At 49.3% G+C, this 12,787-nt stretch overlaps 1 protein-coding gene across 1 annotated transcript; it reads right to left on the reverse strand.

Moving 5' to 3' along the window:
* Positions 1 to 2,526: 2,526 nt before the first annotated feature.
* Positions 2,527 to 11,616, reverse strand: LOC134947527 (RING finger protein 44-like). The gene is made up of 2 exons (XM_063935578.1): positions 11,414 to 11,616; positions 2,527 to 7,847 (listed from the first exon to the last, which is right to left on the reverse strand). Exons 1-2 carry the CDS (start codon positions 11,481 to 11,483, stop codon positions 7,294 to 7,296), a joined length of 624 nt encoding a protein of 207 aa, XP_063791648.1. The 5' UTR covers positions 11,484 to 11,616; the 3' UTR covers positions 2,527 to 7,293.
* Between the last annotated feature and the right edge of the window lie 1,171 nt (positions 11,617 to 12,787).

Raw genomic sequence — 12,787 nt, forward strand, 5'->3', positions numbered from 1 at the left:
ACCAGGCACCCCCTGTGCGCACTCCTATGGCTGTCTGCCACCCGCACCGCCACCGGAGGGACTGTACAGTGCAGACACAGGCGCAGGCATCCGCTATGATTCTACTCCAGGCTCCGTTGCCGGCAGCAGCTCTTCCATCAGCTACCGCAGCTGATGGTCATGGACAGGGCCGTTTCTTGGGGCAGGCGAGCAGTGCAACCGCACTGGGCGCCCGCCGCAGCACTAACTGTGGCTCCCTGCTTCCCCCTCCTATTTCTCCCCGAGTAACCCGCTCGGGGGGCGGAGTTTCACGGAATGACGCGGTTGCGTCGTTACGTCACGACGCAACCCCGTCACTCCGCGGAAACCCCCCCCTGAGCGGAGTACAGAGGGGGATCCAAGTTAGGAAGAGGGAAAGGCTGGCGCGAGGAGCGACTGGTGTGGCGTGCCGAAGAGCGGTAATCGCCTCTGTAAGTATTCTCTTTCTCTCTCTCTCTCAATGTGTAAAATGGGGACACCTGCCGTAATGTGTGAAATGGGGACTCTTGCCTGCCGTAGTGTGGGGATTTAATGTATCAAGGGCATTGCGGTGTGTGGCATAATATGGTGCAGGGGGCATTACTGTGTGGGGCTTAATATGGTAGAATTTTATTTTCCTGTGGTGGTCGTGATCTGTTGGAGCAGGGTCAAAAACTAGATTGTGAGGTAGTCTCTTCAGACGAGGCCATGCCCATTTAAATGAGGCCACACCCACTTAGATGAGGCCACACACCTTGCCGGAGGCGCGCACAAGTTTTTTTTTTTTATCTAGGTGTGTGTGGGGAGGGACACATTTTTTATGTCATGGGGGGGCGCATTTTTAAATCTCGCACTGGGAGCCAAATTGGCTAGAAACAGCCCTGGTCATGGAGCCTGGTGTGGGTATCGTCCCTGGTTGTTGAACAGCATCTCCGGTTGGGAGGCCCCCGAAAGTCAGGGGGGCCCGGGGTACTTACCCCCTGGGCCCCCCCCTTAATCCGGCACTGGTCCCGAGGCACCCCAGGGAGCCACGGCACACAGTTTGGGAACCTCTGATCTAGTATATTAGTAACAAGATGTGCTAGTCTGTAACCATGTTACATGTATAACCCCTATGGACATTGCTCTGCAGCTCTGGCTTGCTATATAAGTAAGATGCCTACTGGCTCCCAGGCCTTAGACACATCCCCTCTTACCCCTGATAACATATACACAGGTACAGCACAGGGGGCAGTAAGGGCTATGCTCACCCTCCTAATGGCTGAGGATTGCCCTGTGTATGCATCAGTGATAACCAACATAAACCTTATATAAAATAACGACACAGAGACATGAATTTGGCAGAAACGGTTAGCTATTTATTTAAATTAGCTTTAAAGGTGTAAACTGAAAGCCATAAACCTAGCCGAGCAGAAGACTTGAGCGGCCAGCTATGCAATCCTTGCACCTATCGCCCAATAAACCGATAAGGGACGGAAAGAACTAGAGAAAAAGCTCAGATTGACACATAAAATAGAAACAGTTCTGTTGGAAACACAATTAAAAGAGGATCTGCCAAAAAGAAAAAAAAATTGCATAAACGAGCTTCCGGCCAATCGAAGCAACATATAGATACAATGGGATAGGTAAAACAAATAAAAGGGGGGGAGGGGGGGGGGGTCACACAAATAAACTCGGTCAGAGGTAAAACTTAAAACCTGCTGAGGGACTTATAATTGAAATCCAATTAGCTAAATCAGGTATAATTAAGCCGAATTAAGTCCGTCAATCCAGGTAAAAAATTGTCAAATCCCTCTAAACTCCCACTGCCAACAGTGGCGAGTAGCTAATCCCCGAGTAGGGAGGACAGGGGGAGACGTACAACACAAGTCCAGCGTGCACCTAAACGCTTCTAAGCCCTGCGCAAACTCTCTAAACCTGCCGGAGCTTAGCCAATCGCGCCTAACCCCCTCTTGCCTAGCATACTTAGGGGGGTATTCAGTTAGTGCCATTTTTTTCAACCAGTCGACAAAAAACTGCACTTTTCGCCCGTTTTTAGGTCGAACTTACATTCGACCTATTCAATGCCCGTGCCGTTTTTTTGGCTGGTCGAAAAATCCAGCACTGGCTGAAACCACGTGTATCTGTGAATTCGCCGCCAATACATGTGTTTTGGTGAATTCGTTTCTGGCGCAATTTTTGCCCATGCCAATTCGACAAAAAAAAAGTGAAAAGGCATGGGCGAAAATGGATTCAAAACCAGGCGAAAACGCCCGCAATTGAATACCCTTTGTTGAAAAAAACGCCACTTAATTGAATACCCCCTTAGCAGCACGCTTCCATGCCCTGACCGTGCTAGTAGCAGCAGGCAACAGCAAAGAGGAGGAGGAAGAGCAAGATCTATCTGACACCCTTAAACAGGGGTGGGGAACCTATGACCTTCCAGCTGTTGTTGAACTACACATATCAGCATGCCTTGCTACAGATTTGCTATTAATCATGCTAAAAACTGTTGCAGGGCATGCTGGGATGTGTAGTTCAGCAACAGCTGGAGTGCCGCAGGTTCCCTGGGAACTTAAGTCAAAGGAGATCAGTATGATATCCCGGCGGTCAGGAGACCGACATCGGGATACCGGTGGGGAGAACAGCATATCGCCTCGCAGGCTCAGTGGAGACCTTTGGAACACCACCCAAGTGGGGATTTAAACCGGCGGTTGGGATTCCAACCGCCGACATGTCAGTGGGTGTCAGGATTCCGGTGTCTGTGTCTTGACAGCTGGGATCCCGACAGGTGGTAAACTGACTGCCTCCCAATTCAAGGGGGCCCCCTATGGATGATATAAATAATGTGTGTGTATAAACACACACACACAGCATGTTTCCACATACGTATCATGCATACGTACCCACAATATACATACATGTATACACAGCATACCTACAAACACACATAGCATGCACACACACACAGTATATACACACACACACACACACAGTATGCATACATACATACATAAAGCATGCCTACACAGTCACACAGCATACACACACACACACACACACACACAGCGTACATGCACACACTCACTCACACAGAGCGTACCTACATACACACAATACACACACAGCATACATACATACATACATACATACCTAAACACAGCTTGCTTACCTACATACACACAGCATACATACACACAACACACAGCATACCTACACATAGCATACACACACACGCATACACACACACACACACACACACAGAATACAGCATTAACCAAAAGAGGAGGAGGAGAGTCACTGCCGGAGTCTATGTGAGCTGAGCTGCTGCTGCACATGCTCAGTAGCTCCCAGCCTCAGCTGTGTGGGTGCAATGTATCCAAAGCAGAGAGCTCTGTCGATCAGAGCTCTCTGTGAGGAGCAGCCAGGCAGGTGCTCTGATTGTGCCTCCAGGTGGCCCCAGACACTGCAGAGATGGAGACAAGGCTGTCTCCATCTCTGAAAAACCAAATTGGTCCAACATGGGGAGCCCCTGAGAGGCGAGGTGGCCCGGGGTAAATTATCCCCTCCCCCCTCCTAAATCTGGCTTTGTCTCACCTGAAGTCTCAGGCTGACCAGTCACCGACGCCTCCGTCGAGGAAACAGCTTTATTTTCTCTCAGCTCTTCTTCAAAGCCTGAAAAAGAAGTTAAAGCCGTCCCTGAAGCTGAAGCTACGGAGGCGGGCAAAAAGGGAGTGTCGCGGTCTCCAGCCGTGACTTAAAACCTGTATCCCGTCGGTTACCTTCCCAGCCGCTTCGCTGTTTTAGCCGCTGCTTGCGGCTCTCCAGAGGTCACAGGACAGCGTTTTCCGCAGTGCCTCCTGCATCTGAGTCACCGGCTGAGGACGATCCTCTGTGTCTGGAATGGCTGCAGTTTTCAGACAGGAACCTCTTGCAGTTACTGACACCATCTTCTTCCTGCTTCTTCCATGTTGATTCTGGACACTTCCCCTCCAGCAGTGATCACCTGACTCTGACCTCCTCAGGGTATAAAGCCCACAGGACTTGGTTGTTCAAATTGCCAGAACTTTGAGTCATTCCTCTGGACTAGTACTCTTAGTGCATGTGCTCCTGCCTGCTCCTGGTTCTCCAGCTCAGTGCATTAAACCTGTTCTACTGGGTTCTGCTACTCTGGTCCCAGTCCGGTCATCATCAGGTTCCAGTTTGGTCATCATCCAGTTCCAGTCCGGTCACTATCCGGTTCCAGTCCGGTCACCTGCCAGTTCCAGTCCGGTCATAATCCGGTTCCAGTCCGGTCCCCATCCGGTTCCAGTCCGGTCCCCATCCGGTTCCAGTCTGGTCCCCATCCGATTCCAGTCCGGTCATCATCCGGTTCCAGTCCGGTCACCTGCAAGTTCCAGTGCGGTCACCATTTGACTCCAGTCCGGTCACCTGTCGGTTCCAGTCCGGTTTTCTCATCTCAGTATTACTCCTATGATAAGAAACTACCTACGACCTACCTGTTTCCTCCTGACCAACACCAAACCTACACCAGTTCCTGAAGCCTCATTGGATACAACATCAAGTTCAGCTAGGTCCGTGACAGGGAGGAGAAACCACAGTGGACGCCTTAGTATACTCTACTGTTGCAGGTGCACTCATACCCAATTCGGCAACAACCGCCCCCATGTCCCGACATGTCTGCAAAAACTGCTGCATCGCCGGTCTGGATGGGACAAAAGTAAGACCTCGACCCTGCAGATTTAGGGGCCATAGCCACTACAAGGGGAGCAAAAGCCGAAGCTATAGATGACATCGCCGATGCAAAAACTCCTGTAGGGCGGAGGAGGGGGGCCCAGAGCATATTTTTGAACCTGAGCCCACAACTCTCAAGTTCCGCCAATGATATCGGACCCATTTTTTTGGATCATGGAGGCCTGAGGGTTACTCAGATGACTGATGCTAACGCAGATGGAACAATACTCAGAACAGCAGCAGATCAGAGAAGCCATCAGGAGATGTCTATTTGCATAAGACGCCTCCTGAATCAGGCTCTGGTAGATTCCTTGAGCATGCATCTATGCTATGCAGAGTAGCGGTGAGAGTGCTTCCTCTGACTACTCCCCCCCACTCCATGGATAGGACAGCCAGGCAGTTCCCAAAAAGCGGGACTAACCTATCCAAAGCAGGACGGCTGTGGGGTATGCATAGGATTCCCCCAGTGCCACACATAAGATGGCCACTGGACAGTAGGAGCACAGTGGGCCTGATTCAGATATGGACGGAAGAACAATTGCTGATGCTGCTTATACAAAAGCAGCAGTGATAGCGCTTGTCGATGAAGACATTGGAAGCCCTGGGACAGCAGTGTGCGACATAAAAGAGCTTTCACTGGCCACCATTGCTCTTGTGAAGACTCTAGGAAGCCCGGAGGTGGTGGGAGCCTCCGGCAAAGACCACGCAGTGGGTGGGTCCGGTCCATGCTTGGTCCAGCCACAGTCCTTAGGATGGGTAAGTCCAGACGGTCCCACCCTAGACAACAAGGGTTCAGGCACTAGGCCCGTGGGCATAGCAGGCACTAGGCCTGGGATGCATTAGGTGGGCACTAGTCATGGGGGACATAAAGGGGCATTAGGCCCAATAGAATGGCACAATAGACGGGCACTAGGCCCGGGGAGCAGTGTCGGCAGTAGGCCCAATAGAGTTGCACACTAGGCGGGGCGTGGATAGAATCTTTAGCCCGCAACGGCAGCAATAGGTTGGGGCCCCGTGGTCATTAGGCCCAAAGCTATTGTAAGAGGCTCAGATAGGTGGGCAATAGGCCCAAAGCATTTGGATCATTTCAGGTAGGTGGGCAACAGCCCCATGGCAGCAGATAGTCCCCCAGATAGGCAACAATAGGCCAGGACACAGTGGGCGGTAAGCCCAAACCTATTGTGTGGATGACAAGGTTGGTATAGGCAAGGGCACAAGGCCCAGTAGTCCTAAATTGTGCAATTAACCACAGGTGTGGTAAGTCGGTGCTAGGCCGTGGTATCTGTTGAACCTGCACTAGGCCGCAGGTTGGATAAGTCGGCGCTAGGCTGCAGGCGTGCGCTAGGCCACAGGTTGGATAAGTTGGCGCTACGCCGCAAATGTGGTAAGTCGGCGCTAGGCCAGGGTATCTCTTGATCCAGTGCTAGGCCGCAGTTTAGATAAGTCGGTGCTACGCCACAGATGTGGTAAGTCGGCGCAAGCCGTGGTATCTCTTGATCCTGCGCTAGGCCACAGGTTGGATAAGTCGGCGCAAAGCTGCAGATGTGGTAAGTTAATGCTAGGCCGTGGTATCTCTTGATCCTGTGCTAGGCCACAAGTTGTATAAGTCGGCGCTGGGCTGCAGGTGTGGTAAGTCGGCGCTAGGCTGTAGTATCTCTTCATTCGGCGTTAGGCCACAGGTTGGATAAGTTGGCACTACGCCGCAGATGTGGTAAATCGGTGCTAGTCTGTGGTATCTCTTCATCCAGCGCTAGGCCGCAGGTTGGATAAATCAGCATTACACCGCAGATATGGTAAGTCGGCGCTAGGCCGTGTTATCTCATGATCCTGCGGTAGGCTGCAGGTTGGATAAGACGATGCTAGGCTGCAGGTGTGGTAAGTCGGCGCTAGGCCATGGTATCTCTTCATCCGGCGCTAGGCCGCAGGTTGGAGAAATCATCGCTACGCCACAGATATGGTAAGTCGGCGCTAGGCCGTGGTATCTCTTGATCCTGTGCTAGGCTGCAGGTTGGATAAGTCGGTGCTAGGCTGCAGGTGTTGTAAGTCGGCGCTAAGCCATGGTATCTCTTCATCCAGCGCTACGCCGCAGGTTGGATAAGTCGGCGCTACGCCGCAGATGTGGTAAGTCAGCACTAGGTCGTGGTATCTCTTGATCCTACGCTAGGCCGCAGGTTGGATAAGTCGGCGCTAGGCTGTAGGTGTGGTAAGATGGCACTAGGCCATGGTATCTCTTCATCCGGTGCTAGGCCGCAGGTTGGATAAGTCAGCACTATGCCGCAGATGTGGTAAGTCGGCACTAGGCCGTGGTATCTATTGATCCGGCGCTAGGCCGCAGGTTGGATAAGTCGGCGCTACGCCACAGATGTGGTAAGTCAGCACTAGGCCGTGGTATCTCTTCATCTTGCTTAAGGGCCCTACAGACTGGGCGACCCGCCGCCGAGCGGCCCGACTGCCGATACGGCTGACGGGCGACCTGGCGGCTTGGGGAGTGAAGATAGCAGTCAGCTGATGAGACGGGACAGAGTGGAGGAGGTGTTATGGAATCTAGAGAAGAGGGTGATCTAGATCTTCCTCTTGCCATATTCAGGAGATCCAACACTCAATTTCCTCTGTGATGCACTCTCTGCGGCACAGGGGACAGCTGGAATTTGTTGCAACCCACTGTGAGATGCATCTTGGATGGTACTTGTGGCTGCAGGGCAGGACAGACACTCGCTCCCCATCTTGGTACTGCATTAGACAGATTACACATGACTGTGTTGCTTCATCCACAGCAATAATGGTAGATTGGAAAAAGCTGATATTTAACCGCAGGGACCGGACTTTCTGCCCATTGTTAGCTTCCTCAATGGCTGGCATATTCTGCATGAGGATCTCGTACACCATGTCCGAGAGATTCTGCTCATTCTCCACTGGCTGCTGAGACGTTGGCTGTAGACTTGGACCAGGGAGAGGATCTGGACTTGGTGCTATCTCAGGTGAACGGCTTCGCTGTCTGTGCTCCCTCCGAGGTCTCCGTAGACGAGCGGATGTTCCTGCTCTTGGCAGATGTTCCTGGGTGTTCTGGCAAGATCTTCTTTCACCTCTTCGGCGCTCAGACCGCAGTCTCTCCTCAAATACGGTCTGGGGTGAATCATCTGAAAAGATACAGTATACCTTATATAATAGCCATAATAATTACATATCGATAACATGTACCAATCAATTGTCAATCAATAACTTGAGTTACAGTAAACATTTTGGTATATCATTGATAGTGTTACACTGTAAGAGACTGGCAGAATAAGAGTTGTTTCATATATTGTAGTTGTTTTTTGTAAGTGAAATTTCCATTAAGAGCAATATTGCAGCATTAAGCAAGAAAGGAACCAATAAGGAGCCGCTCTCATTGGGAGAATGGATCTCTATGTGTTCCAGTAAGAAAAGACACAGAATAATGCAGGTAGTACAGAAGGCCTGAGGGGAACTGCACTAAACAGAAGCGATATAGGGAGACAAAAAAAGTGACAAGAGGGGAAATGAGAGGTAAAAAGGAGGAGGGGGAGAAGAGAGTGTTGGTAGGGGTGCAGGCAGGAAGGGGGAGTGCTGGCATGACAAATCATTAAGTTATAAAATATCAGACCTAAGCAGGGGATATAATGGATGAGGCCTCGTTGTGACAAATCCAAGGTGCCCAAATATATACTAACTGGCTGGGGTGCTCAGGCAGGACGCTAGAAATGTATTCCAAGTGTAGATTTTCCAAATAGGGTTGAGTAGAGAGAGAAGGGAGGCAGCGCTGGATGTATCTAATGAGCAGCAACAGTACAACTAGCTGCATGAGTGAGTACTGTTGTGTGTGTCTGCAGCGGAGTAGGGAAAGGAAGGGTAATACCAGTGAGTGTAACATTCAGACGATCAGTCGCTGACCAGAACCCTGTGATTCTTGGACAGAACCACCATAAGTATCCCAAGGAGCCCCTATAACATGTATGAGTGGTCGGAGGGAAAATAAATGAGAAGGCACCAGAGGAGCGAGTGCTGCTCAGAGTGGAGATTGGGCTAGATGTGAGGGTGCATTAGTGGGGGTAGAATAGGTGTGAGGGTTATAAAGAGATGGGAATAAGGGTGTGAGGGCTGCGGGAGAGTCTGGGCTAGCCTGTAAGGAACTCCATAAGTGGGTAGCAGAACGGGAAAAATACTTTGTAAAAAAACACCTAAAAAAATGAACTACTGTAGTCTTTAAATTGAAAAATGCTGAGGACTGAGCATTAATGGTTCAAGTCTGTGTTTCTTATACTTGGTCCTCAGCACCCCTAACAGGTCATGTTTTCCAGACCTCCTGTGTCTACCTAGACTGTGTCAGTCAGGAATGAATGCGCTGCAACTTTTGAAATGTGACAGATACAGCGAGTGATGAGCCCACTTGTGCCCCAGCTATTGGTTATGCAGCACGTGACCTGTCAGCGGTCCTGAGGGCTGAGTATGAGAAACCCCTTAGATCATACAATGACTTGGTGATTTTGTGAACTCTGAGACACCATGCTACTTAGGCCAAGCTGGCCATGTCCATCTCTGTTCAGCTACTGGACCCAGAGCTCAGCTGTCAGCTCCTATTTCTCTCTCTGCATTAGTTCCCCATCACTGCGTCCCTCCTCACTAGTCTGCACTCATGACCTGCTTTGTTCCCTGCGCCAGCGCACTCTCAGGCCTACATAAGCAGAAACACCTCACACCCACAATTCATCCGGGCATGTCTATCTCACCCTGCACCTTCTCATGGCTGCTGGTGACATCTCTCCCAACCCTGGACCCTGTACACTCTCCACTATCTGCTCACACTCCTCTTTCCACCCAAAAACTTTCCATCCAGCTCATGCTTGTAATCCCTCCAACCTGACCCACATATCTCCCATACTCTGTAAAATACACAAACCATAGACCTCAGATTCACATTAGTTTCCAGATCGTAGATTGTTGGATGATAAAATTGGTTGGTAAAATTAAAATTGTATTGAGATAGTTTGCGAGGAGGGCTCTGAGATTTTTGACTGCCTAGGGGCCTCCACAGGGTTTAATGCAGCACCACTCGTACCCGTCCATGATCTACTTATTTCACTATCCATCACACCCCATTACCAGTTCATTTTGACACACAGAGCACATTGCATTGTCATCAGACTTCATCACCACCCCCTATTGGTCCAGCAACTGAATAGAGGGGGTCATTCCGAGTTGTTCGCTCGCAAGCTGCTTTTAGCAGCTTTGCACACGCTAAGCCGCCGCCTACTGGGAGTGAATCTTAGCTTATCAAAATTGCGAACGAAAGATTAGCAGAATTGCAAATAGACACTTCTTAGCAGTTTCTGAGTAGCTCCACACTTACTCGGCATCTGCGATCAGTTCAGTCAGTTTCGTTCCTGGTTTGACGTCACAAACACACCCAGCGTTCGCCCAGACACTCCTCCGTTTCTCCAGCCACTCCCGCGTTTTTCCCAGAAACGGTAGCGTTTTTTCGCACACACCCATAAAACGGCCTATTTCCGCCCAGAAACACCCACTTCCTGTCAATCACATTACGATCACCAGAACGAAGAAAAAACCTCGTAATGCCGTGAGTAAAATACCTAACTGCATAGCAAATTTACTTGGCGCAGTCGCACTGCGGACATTGCACATGCGCATTAGCGACTAATCGCTCCGTTGCGAGAAAAAAATAACGAGCGAACAACTCGGAATGACCCCCAGAGATGGCAGCTCAATAGATCCTAAATCAGCTTTGTTTTATGGCCCTCATTCCGAGTTGATAGCTCGCTAGATGCTTTTAGCAGCAGTGCAAACGCTAAGCTGCCGCCCTCAGGGAGTGTATCTTAGCTTAGCAGAAGTGCGACCGAAAGGTTAGCAGTTCTGCTATAAAATATTTTCATGCAGTTTCTGAGCAGCTCGAAACTTACTCCTACCTTGCGATCACTGCAGTCTATTTAGTTCCTGTTTTGACATCACAAACACGCCCTGCGTTCGGCCAGCCACTCCCCCGTTTCCCCAGGCACGCCTGCGTTATCTTCTGACACGGCTGCGTTTTTTAGCACACTCCCGGAAAACGGTCAGTTTCCGCCCAGAAACACCCTCTTCCTGTCAAACTGTCATTCCAATCCAGCCTGTAACATGGCTGATTGGCTGGTTCTTTATCTCTCCACTATATCACTCTAAGGCTTAGTACATCTCCCCCTCTGCTCATAAAATGACAGTTAGGAGCTGATTGGTTGGTACATTGGGGTCTATGTGGGATAAAGTGGATGGAAATAAAGTACCAGCCAATCAGCTCCTAACTGCCATGTTATAGGTTGTGTGTTGAAAAATGACAGTTAGGAGCTGGTTGGTAGTTTATCTCTTTTCACTTTATCTCTCTCCAAGTCTTAGTACATAGACCTTTTTATCTCTCCCCAAGCTTTCATGAATCTCCCACAAAGTATAAGGCAGGACATATGGCTAATGTGCAGCTAACTCCAACTACCACCTGCATGCCACACAGGTTGAGAGGACATAGCAGAGATTTATCACAGCTTGTAGAAAGGTAATGTGGGGAAAGATAAAGTGCCAGCCACTCAGCTCCTATCTGTCATTTTAATGACAGTTGGAAGCTGATCGCTTCGTACTTCATCTGTCTCCAATCTTTGATAAATCTGCCCCTTAGATTGGAATCACTGCCCAAAATCTCACTCACCATGATCTCCGTGACGGCTCCACCTCCTCTGATCCTCCAGGAGCTGTCTCAGCTCCATTCTCCGGCTCATCTCCAGATGTTCAATAAATCCACCAAATAGAAAAAAAAAAACCTAAAAAAATGTTCAGGAAAAGCACAGATTTTATTGTGCTCTGAACAACAAGATAAACGCTGGAAATATAACACTAGCTGCCAAAGCACACTAGCTCGCTCTTCCAAGGCAAGACTATAGAATCAGCCACCAGAGCTTCAACTGTCAACTGCCACTGATGCTGCTGTGCACTGGGCTCCTATACCTGTCCATAGACAAAATGGCCAACCTGCTTGCATCACTGCAGTCAGGTGGCCATATTTCTTACTGGCATGGAGAAAACCAGCTACTGAGTATCTGTATTTTCATGAATTTTACTGCCGACTAGCTTACACAATATTTCTATAAACTTTCCAATGAAGCCCCACCCACTACCCCATAAGAACAACCCCCTGTGCGGTCACAGATTGGGACTTTTGGATGTAATAGTGACAGTGGTATGTCTCATGGTAAATTCTTCTCAATTCCAAATCATTACTCTACAGTCTGCAACATACTAATCCATAGGCCCCAATTGATAATGTAATAATTTCCATATTATTTCTTATCTGCGGCCTTGCTTATCAATCCTGTGGCCATGGCCAGGAGACTGGTTACAGCCGGAGCTGCGGAACTGCACTTCTTCCAGATTCTATCAAAATAAGTGTGAGTGACAGGACATAGCTCATGACGAAACACATTGGATGTTTTCCGCTGGTTAGCTGTTATCAGTTCAGATAAGGTATCCAGCTTAGATTTCTTTGTATTTAACAGGATTTTGCTGTCTGTATGGCTTGGTTTGGATGTATTCTGTACTTTTAATATTTAGCCACAAGATGGCAGCATTTATAGCACATTGGTATTAGCCATTGTCACAGTATTTATTTTTAATTCTATATACTGTACATTTTATTTATATATTATTGTATATTGTTTAACCTGTTCATATTAGAGTATGTCTTTTACACTATATATATATATATATATATACCAAGTTACAAAAGCCGGCACTCCATGGAAAACTGATGATAACCTGCCAGGGTGCTCTCAAGAGGCCTGCCAACCCCCTCAATACTCTCCAAGAAATAGAGGCACTCCCGGACTGCAAAATCTTCTGCAGGATGTTGGAGCAATCCACAGAGGAAATTAATCCATAACAAATAGTGCTTAAATACAATAACTTACAGGTCCCCAGGTCACGTTTCCCGCTTCCCATCGTGTGTCCCGGCGTTTGTCCACCCACTTCCGGTCCCGACGCTGACGTCATGCCGGAAGTGACGTCCGCCGGCCCACAACGATGGAGC

The sequence above is a fragment of the Pseudophryne corroboree genome, chromosome 8 (assembly GCF_028390025.1).
Source record: "Pseudophryne corroboree isolate aPseCor3 chromosome 8, aPseCor3.hap2, whole genome shotgun sequence".
NCBI lineage: Eukaryota > Metazoa > Chordata > Amphibia > Anura > Myobatrachidae > Pseudophryne > Pseudophryne corroboree.